We start from the raw sequence: 15,775 nt of genomic DNA, 5'->3' as shown, positions 1-15,775 counted from the left end.
AAGTAGTTTACCGCGTTCAGTGGGTGGTGGAAGCGGCTGACGAACTCCATTGCAAATGTTCCCATTTAATTTCGGACGCTAATTTACAAGATAAAGTTAAGGATGTCGAATATGAAACAAACACTGGTGAATGGTGAGGAGTAGCTCTTTAATTCGGCATGAATTAAAAAAACCCACAAACTCGATTTACTGTGATATTGTGAGATTTGTTTGTGGTTATGTAACTTAGCCATTCAACAGAGTCCGCTAACATTAAAGTGACTGACGTGCAGTGTCTGTGTTGACAGACGTAGAAAATACGTCAGGGTTTTGTTTAGGTTGTTATTATGTAATAGTCTGTCGCTACTTTTGAAGGTAAAAAAATACTTGTAGTTTGCTGGCTGTTAGTTCCGCCATTTGTTTTGTTTGCTGTTTGTGCTTTATTAGAACAGGGTCACGTGAATAAAATTTTTTGCTATTTTTAATAGTAGTGCTGATTTCAGCCCCCAAATCGCTGTCCGTGAAAAAGTCAGATAGTTATATTTATAAGACATTATGCATGATAGAAAAGAGAACAGCAGATGACTGACATGACAGGCTCCGCACGCAGATTCACCTCGAATCACGGAAGCGCCGTCATCACTCGGATTACCAAGCCGGCTCATTAATATTTATGTACGTCGGATTACCAGCCAATCACAAAGCGCGTTCATCAGCCGGCTCATTAATATTCATGTACGTCTCATTAATATTTATGGTAAAGTGCCGTATCCGTTGGCCACAGGCTACGGGTACGGGTCCGTATCTGTAGACACTACCAATATAAAAATACTGCATTACAAGGTAGAGTCTGGCATTAAAAATCCTACTTAGGTAAATAGGTATCTAAAATATAGGTGAAGTATTGCAGTAAAAGTCCTGCTTTGGTTCCTGTGACTGATATATCATTATAGGTATCATCATTAGATTATGAACAGTGAAACATCAGTGTGTCAGCAGCATGCTGAATTTGAGCTAGTTTAAACTTTAAACTACTTTATATCCAATTCTATATACAGGGACAGCAGATCAGTGTTTGAGCTCCAAACATGATTTATGGGAGAAGAGAGAGGAAAAAGTTTTGCTACACAAATCTGTCTTCAGATTTTCTCTAATCTTTAATTATTGCTGAGATTTTGAATCATTCTAGTTAAATGAAATCATGTGAGAAGTTTAAAGGGACAAATCGCTATTTGGTGGAGCTGTTAACAACTCATAGACATCTGAAATGTGAACCTGACTACACTCTGTGCTTTGGAAAAAGCCAAAAAGATGGAAAACCACTGGTTTAATCTTTAACTATGTCATGTATTGCATTTGTAGAGCTTGTTATATTATCTTTCATGGGTAATTGTCATCTCCAGCTGTCAGGTAAATGTAGTGGAGTAAAGAGTACAACAATTCCCTCTGAAATGTAGCAAGGTGAAAGTATCAAGTAGCATGAACTGGTAATACAAAATAGAATATTAGTACAGCTAAAGAATAAATGTACCTTTTACCACTGATGATGGAGACAGAGTAGGCAACAGCAACTAGGAGTATAGGGGGGCATTTAGAAAACATCTAATGAGTTTCTGCCTCAGAGAAAAAGGAAACTCTGCATTGAGGGGAAACCACTACAAATTCAAAAAGAAAATGACCTACATTAAGGCACTAAAAGTTTGCACTGACAATGTTTGTTGTAGTTAAAGGGGCATAAACAAAAGTTCCACACTGCAGGTTTAAAACATTTTTGAAGTACATCTTTAAAAACTTCACATTTTTTCCTCTTTAGCAATACATCTACCAGGAGGTGTGGAATCTGTTCCAGCAGATCAGTGTCAAAGCGAGCTCCATGGTTTACTCCACCAAAGACTACAAAGACCACGGATACAGGTGAGCACACCATCGAAAAAACTGTATGTGGTCAACTGATTGTGATCTCTTCAGTTACAACTTTTTAACCCTCTAACCCCCAATACAATTTTAAATGTTTATTTTCTCACCACAGATTCATTCTTCACGTACAGTATAAAGCCCTTCACTTCTTATGGCTAGAAGTGGGGAGAACTTCTCCCAGCTCTGTGTAAACACCGCCTGCAATTCATGTGAAAAATCTCAGAATCACAGCTGAGTCAGTCATGGCATCTCAGTTGCTCTTAGGAGAGCAGAACGGGTAGATTTCACAGGATCTGTTTTGTAACATTTGTTTATTTTGCATGCAGAAACAAGTGATTTTGCTGAAACACAACCATTTTAAACTCTGATTTGGTGAAGTGTCCCAATAGAACTGCACATCATATGTGATTAGTTTAGGGAAAATCTGACGATAAATAAATGGTGTTAGGCTTGAATTATAAAAGTGTTGATGACAGGAGATCTGCTTGTGCAGCCATACCTCAAAACAGTCACTCAGCTTGTTTTCACAGTCTATGTCCAGACAGCAGGCGTGTTATGCATATAACTCAAGTTGTCACAAATTTTGGGCGTGATGTGGATTTCAGCAGCTCATAGATGTGGACAGGTGACTAAACGTATGTCATGTGGACTTGTGGGACCTCTTGTGGACGCATAAAGCATGAACTGCTCTTCACTTAGTTATTCATGAGCATCTCCTTAATGAACGTTCCCTCCTCTGTGCAGACACTGTTCCTTGGCTGTGATAAATGCACTGGGTAATATAGCAGCCAACCTTCAGGCCGAGCACATGGTCGATGAGCTGCTGGTCAACCTGCTGGAGCTTTTTGTCCAACTGGGCTTAGAGGGGAAGAGAGCCAGTGAGAGGGCCTCAGACAAAGGACCAGCTCTAAAGGTATAGTACATATATGCACAGTGCATGTAAATACTAACAGGCTAGAAGATGATCCCGGCTTAAAGTTCACATGGAAATGCACTGTGTGAGCCGAACAAGTGGACATAGCAGCTCAAATATATCAGATATCAGAAATATCTATCAACATGCTATGATCTTAGATGACCTCTGAGAGCCTGCGGCTTCACATCGCAACAGGCGGGAGGAATTTGCTGAGGAATGTTAAATGTTTGTTATTGGATAGATTTAGTTTCACTTCTTCATGTACTTGACTAAAATTGAGCAAGCTGGTTACAAACACAAGTGATCAGGCTCAGAATTGGCTTTTGGAGATGACGGTGCGCCATAAAGACAGTGAGTCTGTGCTACCTTGTTTAATGCAAATCTGTGTTTTCCAGTAACATTGGATCATTTGATTGACAAAAATGTTTGTGATGCTGAATAAATGAAACGCCAATTTTAAGAAGTGGATGAAAGCATTTGTCATTTTACTCTCAACTCTTAACACTTAGCTTGACAGACTTTCCTTTGGTGGTCGCTTAAATCTCTTTGAGACACACCAAACATTCCTCTTTGTAGGAAAATACACTTCATATATGTTAAATCAAATGTTTTGCTCTTCACCAGAAATAGAACAGTTTGGCTCTTTTTTGTAAATGCTGTTTTTGGTGACTGAAAGAGGCATTGCTCCAGATCCCCCATTGCTGCTTCTTAGGATTTTTATTTGTTCTTTCTTTTCTTTTTTGCATGTTGAAGAAATGAAATACATTTGAAAGTAGCCAAACTGCATTATTACAAAACTTAAAAAAAAAAAAAAAATCTCTATTTCTCCAGGCGTCAAGCAGTGCTGGAAACCTTGGTGTCCTAATTCCAGTTATTGCAGTGGTAAGTGGTTTGAATATTTTCAGTTTTCATCACTGGTAGTTTATTTCCCTTTTAATTAATTGCTCTCAGTTATTGAACATGTCTACTTGTCTTGATCACTAGAGGTCTTGCACATGGAAATCTTCCACAAGTCCACTTCATTATTATCTGAAATACATGATATCCTTTTTAACTAGTTAGCTAGACTACCTTAATAACCTGAGTGGGTTTTTTTTCCCCTTCCATCTTCTTGTGCTGTTAGCTGACTAAGAGGTTGCCGCCAATTAAAGAAGCAAAGCCACGTCTGCAGAAACTCTTCAGGGACTTCTGGCTCTACTCTGTGGTCATGGGATTTGCTGTGGAGGGTTCAGGTAGGAGGAGTTTGTTCGACTTATTCATCCCTAGGAATATTTTCTTTCACCTAAATCGTCATTGAAATGTTACTATACTACATTAAAAATAATGTTAAAAAACATTTGGGGACATCTCGCTGTCTTATAAAATAAAATATAAAATTTCAACTTGTCAATTTGTTTCTCACTCATTCTTCATACATTTTCAACACGTCAGTTTTTTAGGAGGAAGATTTCCAGACACTACTACTACTACTTCTTTGTTTTCTTCCCCAACTTTTTGTAGCATCCTATTTATGCTGTTATTAATGTTCTCAAATATCTATAGCTTACCTTCATACTATCTTTACAGCGATTACACAGATACTGTGCCATACACCTCACACTGAAGTTGTATCCCTAAGCACACTTATTTTCAGACATTTCCAAACACATCTAAAATAGCAGTCAAATGTTTGGGCACACCAAGCAAAAGGGGACTACTTTGAAGAATGTAACATATAAAACATATTCTGATTCGTTTAACACTTTTTTGTTTACAACATAATTCCATACGTATTCTTTCATAGTTTTGATGTCTTCAGTATTAATCTACAATGCTGAAAATAATTAAAACTAATAGAAACTATTGAATGAGAAGTGTGTCCAAACTTTTGACTGGTACAGTCTGTAACACTTTGCATTTTTGCTGTGACACAGAAGTGAATCAGATTTTTCTAGGAATATTCCAGGTGTGTGAATGAATGGATGTGTGGTCCATGGTGTTACTATAATACTCATCACTGTTCTCTGAAGAATTTCCCTCATTTCTTAACCCTTTACGCTTCAGTGCGTCGTAGGTGTACCGCCGGCGGTACACCTACTAATTTGCATAGGAATTTCAGGAATGTCCGACGGCTGCAAACACGATTATACAAACACTATACGCCGATGGAAAGCTTAGATTCTCATGAATCCGCCGGTATAAACCACTTTCAGATGCGATTACCACAGCGGGTGAGAAAAACACATTTGTCCGACAAAAACGAATATTCATCCATCCGTTCTCTATACACGGCTTCAACGCACACAGCGCGACTCACATTTCCGGGTTCATTACTACACACAAAAAAAAGATTCCACAAAAAACGGCCATAATCCAACCTTTTACATCCAGACGACACAAGCCAGTAAACTGTTTTGTCCAAAACATGTCCTGAAGTCGTATAAAATCCCCGAATCGGTCATTTTCAAGGAAATGCACCTCGTGATGCCCGTCCAATATTCCCCGTATTTTTCGTAATTTTTTTTATTTAAAAATAGAATATTAGCGATTTTTTTGTACTGAATACGGCTGGAATTGACTGAAGCTTAAAGGGTTAATTCCTGTAAGAGTTTAGAAACTCTTCGGCTCTCTTCCTTTTCCCAAACGCCTCCATTTTCAGTCATCTGATATTTGTTGCTTTTGAAATTTTCAGGTCTGTGGCCAGAGGAGTGGTATGAAGGAGTTTGTGAGATAGCGACCAAATCGCCACTGCTCACGTTCCCCAGTGGAGAACCTCTACGCTCAGAGCTGCAGTATAACTCTGCCCTGAAGAATGACACGGTCACTCCGGTATGAGAGCATACACATGCACAACGCACACATACCAAACAGGACACCTTCTGACACCAGTGTACCATTTGTTATTAAATTCCAGGCGGAGCTGAATGATCTGCGTAGCACCATCATCAACCTGCTGGATCCTCCTCCTGAGGTGGCTGCTCTCATCAACAAGCTGGACTTTGCCATGTCCACATACTTGCTGTCTGTTTACAGACTGGAGTACATGAGGTACACCAACAGCATACCTACATAGTTTATACCAGCTTGATGTGTGCAGTTATTATAAGTGTAAAGTTTATTTTGTTGGGTTCTCTACATCTGTCAGGATGCTGCACTCTCTGGACTCTGACCGCTTTCAGGTCATGTTTCGATACTTTGAAGACAGAGCAATACAGAAGGATAAATCTGGTAAACACAACCAAAAAGCAGACATCACATTTTGTTAAAAACTACATCTACTGTCACTCGGTTGTTGTATGGATTAATATTTAATATGCTTTTGCAGGCATGATGCAGTGTGTGATTGCGGTTAGCGACAAGGTTTTTGAGGTCTTCCTGCAAATGATGGCGGAAAAGGTAAGTTAGATGCTTTCACATAAAGCTCCCCTATGGTAAAAAGTGTTCCTATGGTTTATAAGCTTGGAGGTGTAAAATATAACCTGTGAGAATAGCAAGATGCTTGCCACCACTATTCCCCATCATCGGCTTAGACTTTAATTGTGTTGGCCCTCTGCACCACTCCTTCACATGAATTGGAAAACTAATCTTCAGATTAATCATTAATGAAAATAAAATGTCATATCCTTAGCCAAAAACCAAAGCCCACGAGGAGGAGCTGGAACGTCACGCTCAGTTCCTGCTGGTCAACTTCAACCACATCCACAAGAGGATCCGCAGAGTGGCTGACAAATATCTGTCTGGCCTGGCTGAAACGTGAGATACATGTTCAGAACATACTCGCAAAACCTCTGTAACTCTTCTATAAAGTATTTCAAATGCAGCAGTGGCAACAGTTTCATCTGTCTCCTCAGTTTCCCCCATTTGTTGTGGAGCGGCCGTGTGCTGAAGACCATGTTGGACATCCTGCAGACACTCTCACTTTCACTCAGCGCTGTAAGTGGTCAGCATGTAACATCCCTCTGTCAGTCTGTAATATGTTTGTGTACATGACCTAAATAATAATGTTCATGTTTTATTGCAGGACATTCATAAAGACCAGCCTTATTATGACATCCCAGATACACCGTACAGAATCACTGTCCCCGATACATATGAAGCCAGAGAGGTGATGTTATTTATTCAGGATTCACCATTTTGCTGTTGACACGCAATAGTTCTCCATTTGCATGTATAATCTACAAAAAAAAATAAAAAAAAAATCTCTGATTACAGAGCATTGTGAAAGATTTTGCTGCACGATGTGGAGAGATCCTTAAAGAGGCGATGAAGTGGGCTCCATCTGTGACCAAATCCCACCTTCAGGTAATATTTATTTACCATAGAACCTCAAAATGTTGAGCATGAAAAACAGATATGTTTGTATTGTGGCCATGAACCTGATTTTAACCACTGCACTTTATATGGTCTTTTTCAGGAGTATCTGAACAAACATCAGAACTGGGTGTCGGGTCTTTCCCAGCATACAGGCCTGGCCATGGCCACAGAAAGCATCCTGCACTTTGCTGGTTACAACAGACAGAGCACCACACTGGGGGTACGTCAACCGTTAATTGGAGTTTATCTTCTACTATTAGCCCTTTCCTCCTTTCATTTAGTGTGTCATATAGCCAGAGAAGGGTTGTGTTCAGATTTTAACATAAATTTCCTCTCTTTCTTTTAAATGAAAATACTTTCTGACAGTACGTTTGTGCTGTGTTAATGGTTGCAATTAGGTAACAGAGTGGTTCTTCGCCCACTGAGAGAGAGCTCTGGTTCTGGATTAGGAATAATAAAAAATGCCATACTCAAATTAGAAAAAAAAATCGGTGAAACAAAGTATGTATGATAACATTTATCAAGCAAGAAATCTGTTTTTTTTCCCCCATTTTTCCAGTACTGTAATAATATATATATGCAATATCTACAAAAAATACGATATATTTTTTGTGCATATAAATTGTCTGAAAAATTAGACAGAAAACTATGCTCCTTACCTGCTTGAAAGGGCATGAGAACAAGGCCCTGTGAAACACCACATGATCATAGATGATGAAGTGTTCAGACTACTGCTTAAAATGCAGCTAGCTACACGCCATTTTCAGCGATATGAACTGCCCGACACGTCAATTAGAGTTGAATTGGCCCTTAACTTTAAATACTGCAGTGACGATGGGAAGCGCCCACCAATCACATTTGTTGTTCCATCGTTTTTACTTCCTTGTTCTCCTCCCACCATCTCCTGTTCTCTTATGTCTAAAAAATAGAAGAAAGACGTGTTCTTTTCATTCGCCAATTCACCGCGATCCTTCGTCCTGCTGTGAAGCCAAACAATGAATGGATTAACAATAAAACTGGCTGTGCAAGACTGTTTTGTGACTTTATAGCTTGTAACGTTCTACATAATTCTATTTATTAAGTATTTGCCCAAGAGGTTGTGATACACAGCCAGCATCCATAAGAGACCATTGTGTTTATCAGTCTGTGTTTTAGCTATTTTACACCGTTACGGTTCACTATCATATTTGACACAATCAGTAACAATGGGTAAACTTTATCTGACACGTGATGTCTTCTCTGTTGTTCTCTTCCTTTAGTCCACTCAGCTGACTGAGAGGCCAGCCTGTGTGAAGAAAGACTACTCCAACTTCATGGCCTCCCTCAACCTCAGAAACAGATATGCTGGCGAGGTACAGTCAAATATCAAGATTTTCAATTTAGATTTAGTTTTTCTGAAAAAAAACACCAACTTATGGACCATCGAAATCCTCAGATTCTTTTTGTGCTCATTTAGATCTCAGCATTTTTTTCTCAGACAAATGCCTCTCAAACCTGCTCATGACTTTTTGGGTTCACAGGGTTGATAGCTAATATATTTTCTTCCACATCATTGTTTTCTGCTTATATGCTTTCTCTTTGCCCGTAGGTATCAGGTATGATCCACTTCGCCCAGGCAGTCCGGGGACAGTCCGATCTCAACCGGCTAATGATCAAGCAGATGGGAGAGGCGTTAGACTCTGCACAGCCTGAGGCTTTCACTGAGGCCATGTTCAAATTGGCTGCCTTGCTCATCAGCACCAGAGGTTGGTCTCCGTTTCTGTTTCTTTATACCAAATGTTTGACTGCGTGCAGAAATGCTCTTTTTTGCTGTCCAACTACTGAGTTTTGTGTTCTTTGTCTAGACTGTGATCCTCAGCTTCTGCACCACCTCTGCTGGTCTCCTCTCAAGATGTTTACGGAGCACGGCATGGAGACTGCTATCGCTTGCTGGGAGTGGCTGCTGGCAGCACGTGTAGGAGTGGAAGTACCGGTACATATATATGTTTCATTGTTTTTGTGTCCTTGTCTTGTCAGTATTTTTGCATCGTGTGCACAATATCCGTCTCCTCTCTGGCTGCGTAGTTCATGCGAGAGATGGCAGGAGCGTGGCAGATGACAGTGGAGCTGAAGATGGGCTTGTTCTCAGACGCTCAGGTGGAGGCTGATCCTCTGGCTGCTTCAGAGGAAAGTCAGCCGATCCCCTGCCCTCCAAATGTCACCCCGCACCACATCTGGATCGAGGTCGGATTAAAGTCAAGCTGCTTTAGTTTTCTCATTAAGGCTCTGCTTTTTCACTTATTGTGTTGTGTTTTTTGTTTTGTTTTTTTCTCTAGTTTCTAGTTCAGAGGTTTGAGATAGCAAAGTATTCCAGTGCAGATCAAGTGGAGATCTTTGGCAGTTTGATGCAGCGCTCGCTGTCTCTGAATGTCGGTGGAGCTAAGAGCAGTCTCAACCGCCACGTAGCGGCCATCGGACCTCGTTTCAGGTACATAACAAAGTTTGCAGAACATAAATGGCATTTTTTATGGTTCTTGTGTTAAATCCGTCAGCATCTGTCTTTCATTTGATGGCTGTTTACTCCTACAGAAATTCTATGTGCCTGAATTTAAAATTTCAAAAAAATAAAACCGCATATATAAGTCACTCTGTGCAGAATTGTGGAGGTAGAAGTGTTTACAGTGAGCATGTTTCTCTGTGCTGTAGGCTGCTGACTCTGGGTCTGGCTCTGCTCCACTCTGACGTCGTCACCAATGCAACTGTAAGAAATGTGCTGCGGGAGAAGATCTATTCTACAGCCTTTGATTACTTCAGGTACCAATCCATCAATATGTCTTCTTTTTGTATTAGTTATATGTTATTTTGGTCTGTAAATGTCAGAAAATACAGTGATTTCTTCCTTTTACCTTTTTGGTCCAAACAGTCCAAAAACCAGAGTTTGCAATCACATGTAACAGACAAGAGACATAGCTTGATAACTTTGTTTTTGAAAGGTAATTTATAGATAAACTCTATTATGTTGTGTGATCGAAAAATTCAGAGACGCCCCTTTGCACTGTTAGCTTGGCTAATAGAAGACTTATTGAAATGACTGACAAATAAATAACCTGATAACCTAAGTCTCAAATTTTTTTTGTCCTTCCAGTGTGTCTCCAAAGTTCCCCACCCAGGGTGACAAGCGTCTCCGCGAGGACATCAGCATCATGATCCGTTTCTATGCCAGCATCCTGTCGGACAAGAAGTACCTGGCAGCGTGCCACCTGGTCCCACCCGGTGAGCTTGGTACTACCCCAGCCCCGAGCACACTCTCTGCTGGGATATTTGGATCGCTTATCGTGTCCAGCACTTCTCCGATATCTATCTTAAGTAAGCCTAAAGCGGCGCAGCTCGGACTGCACTGCAACAGGGGCATGCTTTTACGCGGGTCAAATTTGATGCTGCTTCTCCTCACAGTGCTGCCTGGTATCTACTACAATACAGATCCAGGATTTTATGGCTCCTAAACTTTCTTATTTTGGCTTCTCCTATTTTCTTCTTACCGTTTCTTTTCCACTTTCTCCTACTTTTAATGATCTTAGTCTTTATACTCTTACAGTCAGCCTGTTATTTATCTTCATTGTTTAGCAGCTGTGAGGAAAAGCACAAATTTGTCAGCTGCGTCAAGATGCATGATAATTCATCATGTCAGCCTACCCGTCTGCCCCTCTCCTCAAACTGATCAGTTTAAGAAGAAACCTCAAATTGAAAAATGGTTTTTCTTCCATCCCAGAAAATCCTCCTCTTCTTCATCCCCGACGACCCCAAGAAAAGACATGATCTCATTCTCATACACATCGAACCGCTTCAAATCGTCCTCCAAGCGCAGATCCTGGATCAGATAAACCTGTTCACATCTGACACAGTATCAGTGGTTCGAGGCAGCTTCTGCCGACATTTGCGCTGAATTCCCCCGCTTTCAAATGCATGTCCATCATAACGGACACGTTCATCTCGCTCTTCAGAAACTCCCTCATCATCGATCATATTGTTGATGGTTTTTTTACTGTTTAGACTCAGGATCACATACAGTGTAAGAAACTCTAAAGTTTATCTTCTATCTTTTTTGAGACAGATTGTACCAGTTGAATTACATAAACTGAGAGACAATGTGAGAAAACTGCTTTGCATGTCCTTGGCGATACTGAACATGTTTGTATATGAACAGATAATCAGGACGCATCTTTGAATAGTCTGTCAGTGATGAACGCTGCTGACCTCAGGAGCAACATGGACTCCAGCGCTCGCTCCCAGCAGAGCAGCCAGGGATGGATCAATACCTACCCTCTGTCGAGTGGCATGTCCACCGCATCCAAGAAATCAGGTAGCACGTATCTTTCATATTTGGACAACAGCAATACTCTGTACAGAGTAAGTTAAACTCAGGAGACAGTCATATCCTACACTTTTCTATCCTCACGATAAATTGTATTGTAGAATTGGGGTTAGGGTGTTTTCGTTTCTGTCATCTTTTTTTTAGACTGTTGGCTCATTTTTCACTGCAGTCTAAAGTCCGGCACCTCTTTGGAATCAGTAGAGCCATGGCTAGAAGTAGAGAGAACTCAGAAATGTCTTTTCTGACACAGTTAGAATGCCAGAATTCATGAAGAAGGAAAAAAAAAAGCCAAAGTTATATATCTTCCATTACTCATCTTACAAAACTGTAAAAACCTGCAATCAACAGAACAGAACTTGTAGTCCCAGTTGAGTCAATCATGGTTTCTCAATAGCACTGATTAGTGCAGAATATTTATTTTTCACAGAATCTGTCTAAAGCAAACAGTTCATTTTTGGCAATATTTTAAATGAGACAAGACAAATAAATTGATTTACTGAATTATAGTGATTTTAGCTTAGATTTAGGGAATTTTCCAGGTGCAGCAACACACCCATGATTAGTTCAAGGGACCGTTTGAAAGTTGAAAATCTGATGTTTCACTCTCTTTTTACCATTTGTATGTTTATTTTTTTGAAGCTAACATGCCTTTGAAACCCAACAGTTTTGGAGTTCACAAGGTTAATCTAAGTTTATCCAAATGATTCATGTTCTTCAATAAATAACTAATGTTTCAGACAAGAATCCAGATGAGAAATACCTGAAGACTTATGGACTGTTTCTTTCTAGGCACATCCAAGAAGAGTAACAGAGGGACGCAGCTTCACAAATACTATATGAAACGCAGGACTCTGCTGCTGGCACTGCTGGTGAGAATGGTTTGAACCTCTCATGGGCTTACTGTCCATCAGCAGCCATTCTTCATGCTCTGACTCTTCCCCTCCTCCTCCTGTTCTTGCAGGCCAGTGAGATTGAGCGGCTGACAACGTGGTACAACCCACTGTCCACTCAGGAGCTGGCCATCGCCACAGAGCAGTCAGTGGAGACCAGCATCGCCAACTGGAGGTCCAAGTACATCAGTCTGACTGAGAAACAGTGGAAGGACAACGTCAATCTGGCGTGGAGCATCGCACCTTACCTGGCTATGCAGCTGCCAACGAGGTGGACACTCATTTTCTGTTTAGTTGTTCTTAGACATCAACTCCGTTCTGTTAATTTGGCATCAACCGAACACATTGGCTTCATGTCTGACTGAGCACTCTCCACACTTTGTCATAAAAAATGTACAAGCAATCTCTTTTGTTTCCCAAAAACAGACTAAGATACCTTGTGAAACTTTTACTGAATAAATGAGCCATAGCAAGCGTTGACTTTCTGAACACTACATTGCATCCTTACACAGTTCAGTACTCTCTACTGCACTACTATACATGTCAACAGGTCTGATAGCTTGAAGTGGCTAATTTTACTTCGGATACAGTCAATATCAAGTCATGTTCAGGTCAAGTTTGCTTTATATCCTGCTGTCTAGCTTGACAATATGATCAGTTTGATAATTTTAGGACTGATTGTGCTGTTTTTATTGTATATTTTAGCTTGTATCTCAAAATGTGCATCAATGTCCCCGTTTTTTTTAAAGAAAAATTATTTCTATTTATTTTCTTGATTTGCAGGTTTAAGAATGATGCCATCGTCGCTGAAGTGACCCGACTGGTGAGACTGGACCCTGGAGCAGTCAGCGACGTACCTGAAGCTGTCAAAGTATGATTATTTTTCATTCATTCATTTATTCATTCAGCTTTTATCCAAATGTCACGGAATGTTTAAGAGCATGCCTTGACTTTAAGTGATATGGAGAGCACAATCAAATATCGATACACTGGAGAATAGTTAACAAAAAAAACAACAGAACACTGTTAAAAACCACTTGACTGTTCAAGATGGCCAGCCAGATTTTTCATACAATATGCTGTAATAAGAAGAATAACTGTCACATTTAATGAATCTCAGAATGGTACACCAAAACAAGGGCTTTCAGAATGGAGGTCATGGCAGTGATCTAATCTAAAGCAGACAAAATACCTTCAGTTATTGTCATTTCTACTGAACATGGTGAAATTTTATGTAGCTTGCTGATTAGTGTTTCATTATCAAATTTTACTAGAAATTTTTCATCTGTCCATCCATTGTCCATACGTCGTTTAATTCTCTGTCGGGTCATGAGGGGCCTGGAGTCTATCCCAGCTGACTTAGGGTAAAGGCAGGGGTTACCTGAACAGGCCACCCATCTATTACAGGGCTACACAGAGAGACAGCCAATCACACTCACATTCATAGCCATGGACAAATCACCAATTAACCTCATGTTTTTGGACTGTGGGAAAACACCAGCACACCAGGTGCAGCACGCCACCGCGGGGAGAAAATGCAAACTCCACACAGTAAGATCTCAGTGATCTTCTAGCCATGAGGCACCAGTGCTAACCACTGATCCACTGTGCTGCCCAATTTTTTTCATCTAACTAGGTATTAAGATATTTGAACTCCAGGACCCTCTCAATACTCCGTCCACTTAGAGTGGTGATATGCAAACTGCCATCCACAGTATCTCTGGCTCTGCAGAAGAGCGTATATTTGGTTTTGTCAGGATTTTAGTGTCTGATTGTGTAGCATTAGAAAATCTTTCAATACATTATCTATATACCACTTGATCATGCAGGGGGATCTGGATCCTATCCCAGCTGGTAGATTGATAGGGTAAGGGGTAGGTCACCAGTCCATCACAGGGCCACACAGAGAAAGACAACCAAGCACACTCACACTTACAAATGCAGGCACTTTACAATCACTATTTAACCTCAGCGTGTCTTTGGACTGTGGGAGGAAGCCAGAGTACGTGGTGAAAACCCATGGAGTTAAAACACGCAAACTCCACACAGATAGATTGAACCTAGGAGTGTTCAGCTGTGAGACGACAGCGCTAACCACTGCATATTAGAAAAGCAATACAGAAATGTATCATCTGCATACAAATGGGCATTTTAAGATGTTATGGTGGATGTGATACTATTCAGATAAATTGTGCAGTAAAACTTAACTGTGTTGTTGTTTGTGTGTAAATGCTGAATGATTTCTTTCACTCTTGCACCAGTTCCTGGTCACATGGCACACTATCGATGCTGACTCTCCTGAGCTGAGCCACATCTTGTGTTGGGCTCCAGCCGACCCGCCCACCGGTCTGTCCTACTTCAGCAGCATGTACCCTCCTCATCCTCTCACTGCTCAGTACGGAGTTAAAGTGCTTCGCTCCTTCCCTCCAGTAGGTCACACATTTGTGAATTTCTGCAGACTCATAGGAATTAGTTTGTTTGGTTTCCTCAGCAGTAGCGAGGATACAACCAAAGCTTTCTGAATAATACCGTTGTTTGCTTTCCTCTTAGGATGCCATCTTGTTCTACATTCCTCAGATTGTACAGGCTCTCCGTTATGATAAGGTACACGTTAACAGGTCTTCCTTCACTAGCTTCATACAAAAGTAGAGAAAAGATATGCTAATAAGCTGTAAGATCTTTTTCTTTATGAGAGATCCATCATATTTAGTTAACAATTTTGCACCTTAAGGATCAGCAGCCAATGGAGAAGAGGTGTGGTCAGTATGCTTTGTAAAGCAGAAGCTTAATGGACGAGCTAGTCACCTGAAGTGATTAATTTTCAAGATGTTTTAAATGCTAAATTGAAGAGTGGTGGTAACCTTTTCTGACTCTCTGACCTGCTCAGATGGGTTATGTTAGAGAGTACATCTTGTGGGCGGCCCAGAAGTCACAGCTTCTCGCCCATCAGTTCATCTGGAACATGAAGACCAACATTTTCATGGATGAGGAGGGACACCAGAAAGACCGTGAGTAGGAACTCTATTTCAGAGTGAACCTCAGTTGTAAGTGCAACCAGCATATTTCTTACACTAAATACAGAACGATGGAACTGTATATTTTAAACAATATAAGATTTTAGATATTTTAATTGCTAGATCAGACAAATAGATATAAAGCCAAACTTGCTCAAAATAATCAAATAATTAATCAATCAGCCTGTAGTGTAACACTGACTGCAGTTGGTCCTCTCCAGTCTCATTTGTGTTGCATTTGTATTTGATATTCATTTTAAGCAGTCTTATAAGTTTGATTGCCATACATCACATTGACGGATTTCCTGTTGCATTTTTCCTTCTTGCGGTGGATTCCTTCCTCCGTGTTAATGTGATATCATTCTCTGTTAATGTGTAATTAAGTTGTTGAGCTAATGGGAAAAGTATCATTAGG

At 40.4% G+C, this 15,775-nt stretch overlaps 1 protein-coding gene across 5 annotated transcripts in view; it reads left to right on the top strand.

Annotated features, from left to right (window-relative positions):
- The window catches only part of pi4kaa (phosphatidylinositol 4-kinase, catalytic, alpha a), a 42,895-nt gene that overhangs the window by 13,326 nt on the left and 13,794 nt on the right, over positions 1–15,775 (top strand). For 2 of the 5 annotated variants that reach the window (XM_051938752.1, XM_022199788.2), the window contains exons 17-43: positions 1,793–1,893; positions 2,641–2,809; positions 3,644–3,694; positions 3,936–4,044; positions 5,484–5,620; positions 5,706–5,839; positions 5,937–6,019; positions 6,117–6,187; positions 6,420–6,544; positions 6,643–6,724; positions 6,813–6,896; positions 7,004–7,093; positions 7,206–7,325; positions 8,365–8,457; positions 8,694–8,850; positions 8,950–9,077; positions 9,170–9,328; positions 9,421–9,572; positions 9,791–9,898; positions 10,230–10,450; positions 11,289–11,447; positions 12,246–12,325; positions 12,418–12,617; positions 13,130–13,217; positions 14,608–14,775; positions 14,897–14,950; positions 15,234–15,354. In XM_051938752.1, coding sequence (XP_051794712.1) covers positions 1,793–1,893; positions 2,641–2,809; positions 3,644–3,694; positions 3,936–4,044; positions 5,484–5,620; positions 5,706–5,839; positions 5,937–6,019; positions 6,117–6,187; positions 6,420–6,544; positions 6,643–6,724; positions 6,813–6,896; positions 7,004–7,093; positions 7,206–7,325; positions 8,365–8,457; positions 8,694–8,850; positions 8,950–9,077; positions 9,170–9,328; positions 9,421–9,572; positions 9,791–9,898; positions 10,230–10,450; positions 11,289–11,447; positions 12,246–12,325; positions 12,418–12,617; positions 13,130–13,217; positions 14,608–14,775; positions 14,897–14,950; positions 15,234–15,354 — 3,244 coding nt within the window. The remainder of the gene's footprint in view (positions 1–1,792; positions 1,894–2,640; positions 2,810–3,643; positions 3,695–3,935; positions 4,045–5,483; positions 5,621–5,705; positions 5,840–5,936; positions 6,020–6,116; positions 6,188–6,419; positions 6,545–6,642; positions 6,725–6,812; positions 6,897–7,003; positions 7,094–7,205; positions 7,326–8,364; positions 8,458–8,693; positions 8,851–8,949; positions 9,078–9,169; positions 9,329–9,420; positions 9,573–9,790; positions 9,899–10,229; positions 10,451–11,288; positions 11,448–12,245; positions 12,326–12,417; positions 12,618–13,129; positions 13,218–14,607; positions 14,776–14,896; positions 14,951–15,233; positions 15,355–15,775) is intronic. The other 3 variants (XM_022199792.2, XM_022199791.2, XM_022199789.2) reach the window with 3 other exon arrangements.

Source organism: Acanthochromis polyacanthus, chromosome 18 (assembly GCF_021347895.1).
Source record: "Acanthochromis polyacanthus isolate Apoly-LR-REF ecotype Palm Island chromosome 18, KAUST_Apoly_ChrSc, whole genome shotgun sequence".
Classification (NCBI taxonomy): domain Eukaryota; kingdom Metazoa; phylum Chordata; class Actinopteri; family Pomacentridae; genus Acanthochromis; species Acanthochromis polyacanthus.
The sequence above is the reverse complement of the archived record's forward strand: the minus strand, read 5'-3'. Positions and strand labels throughout refer to the sequence as shown.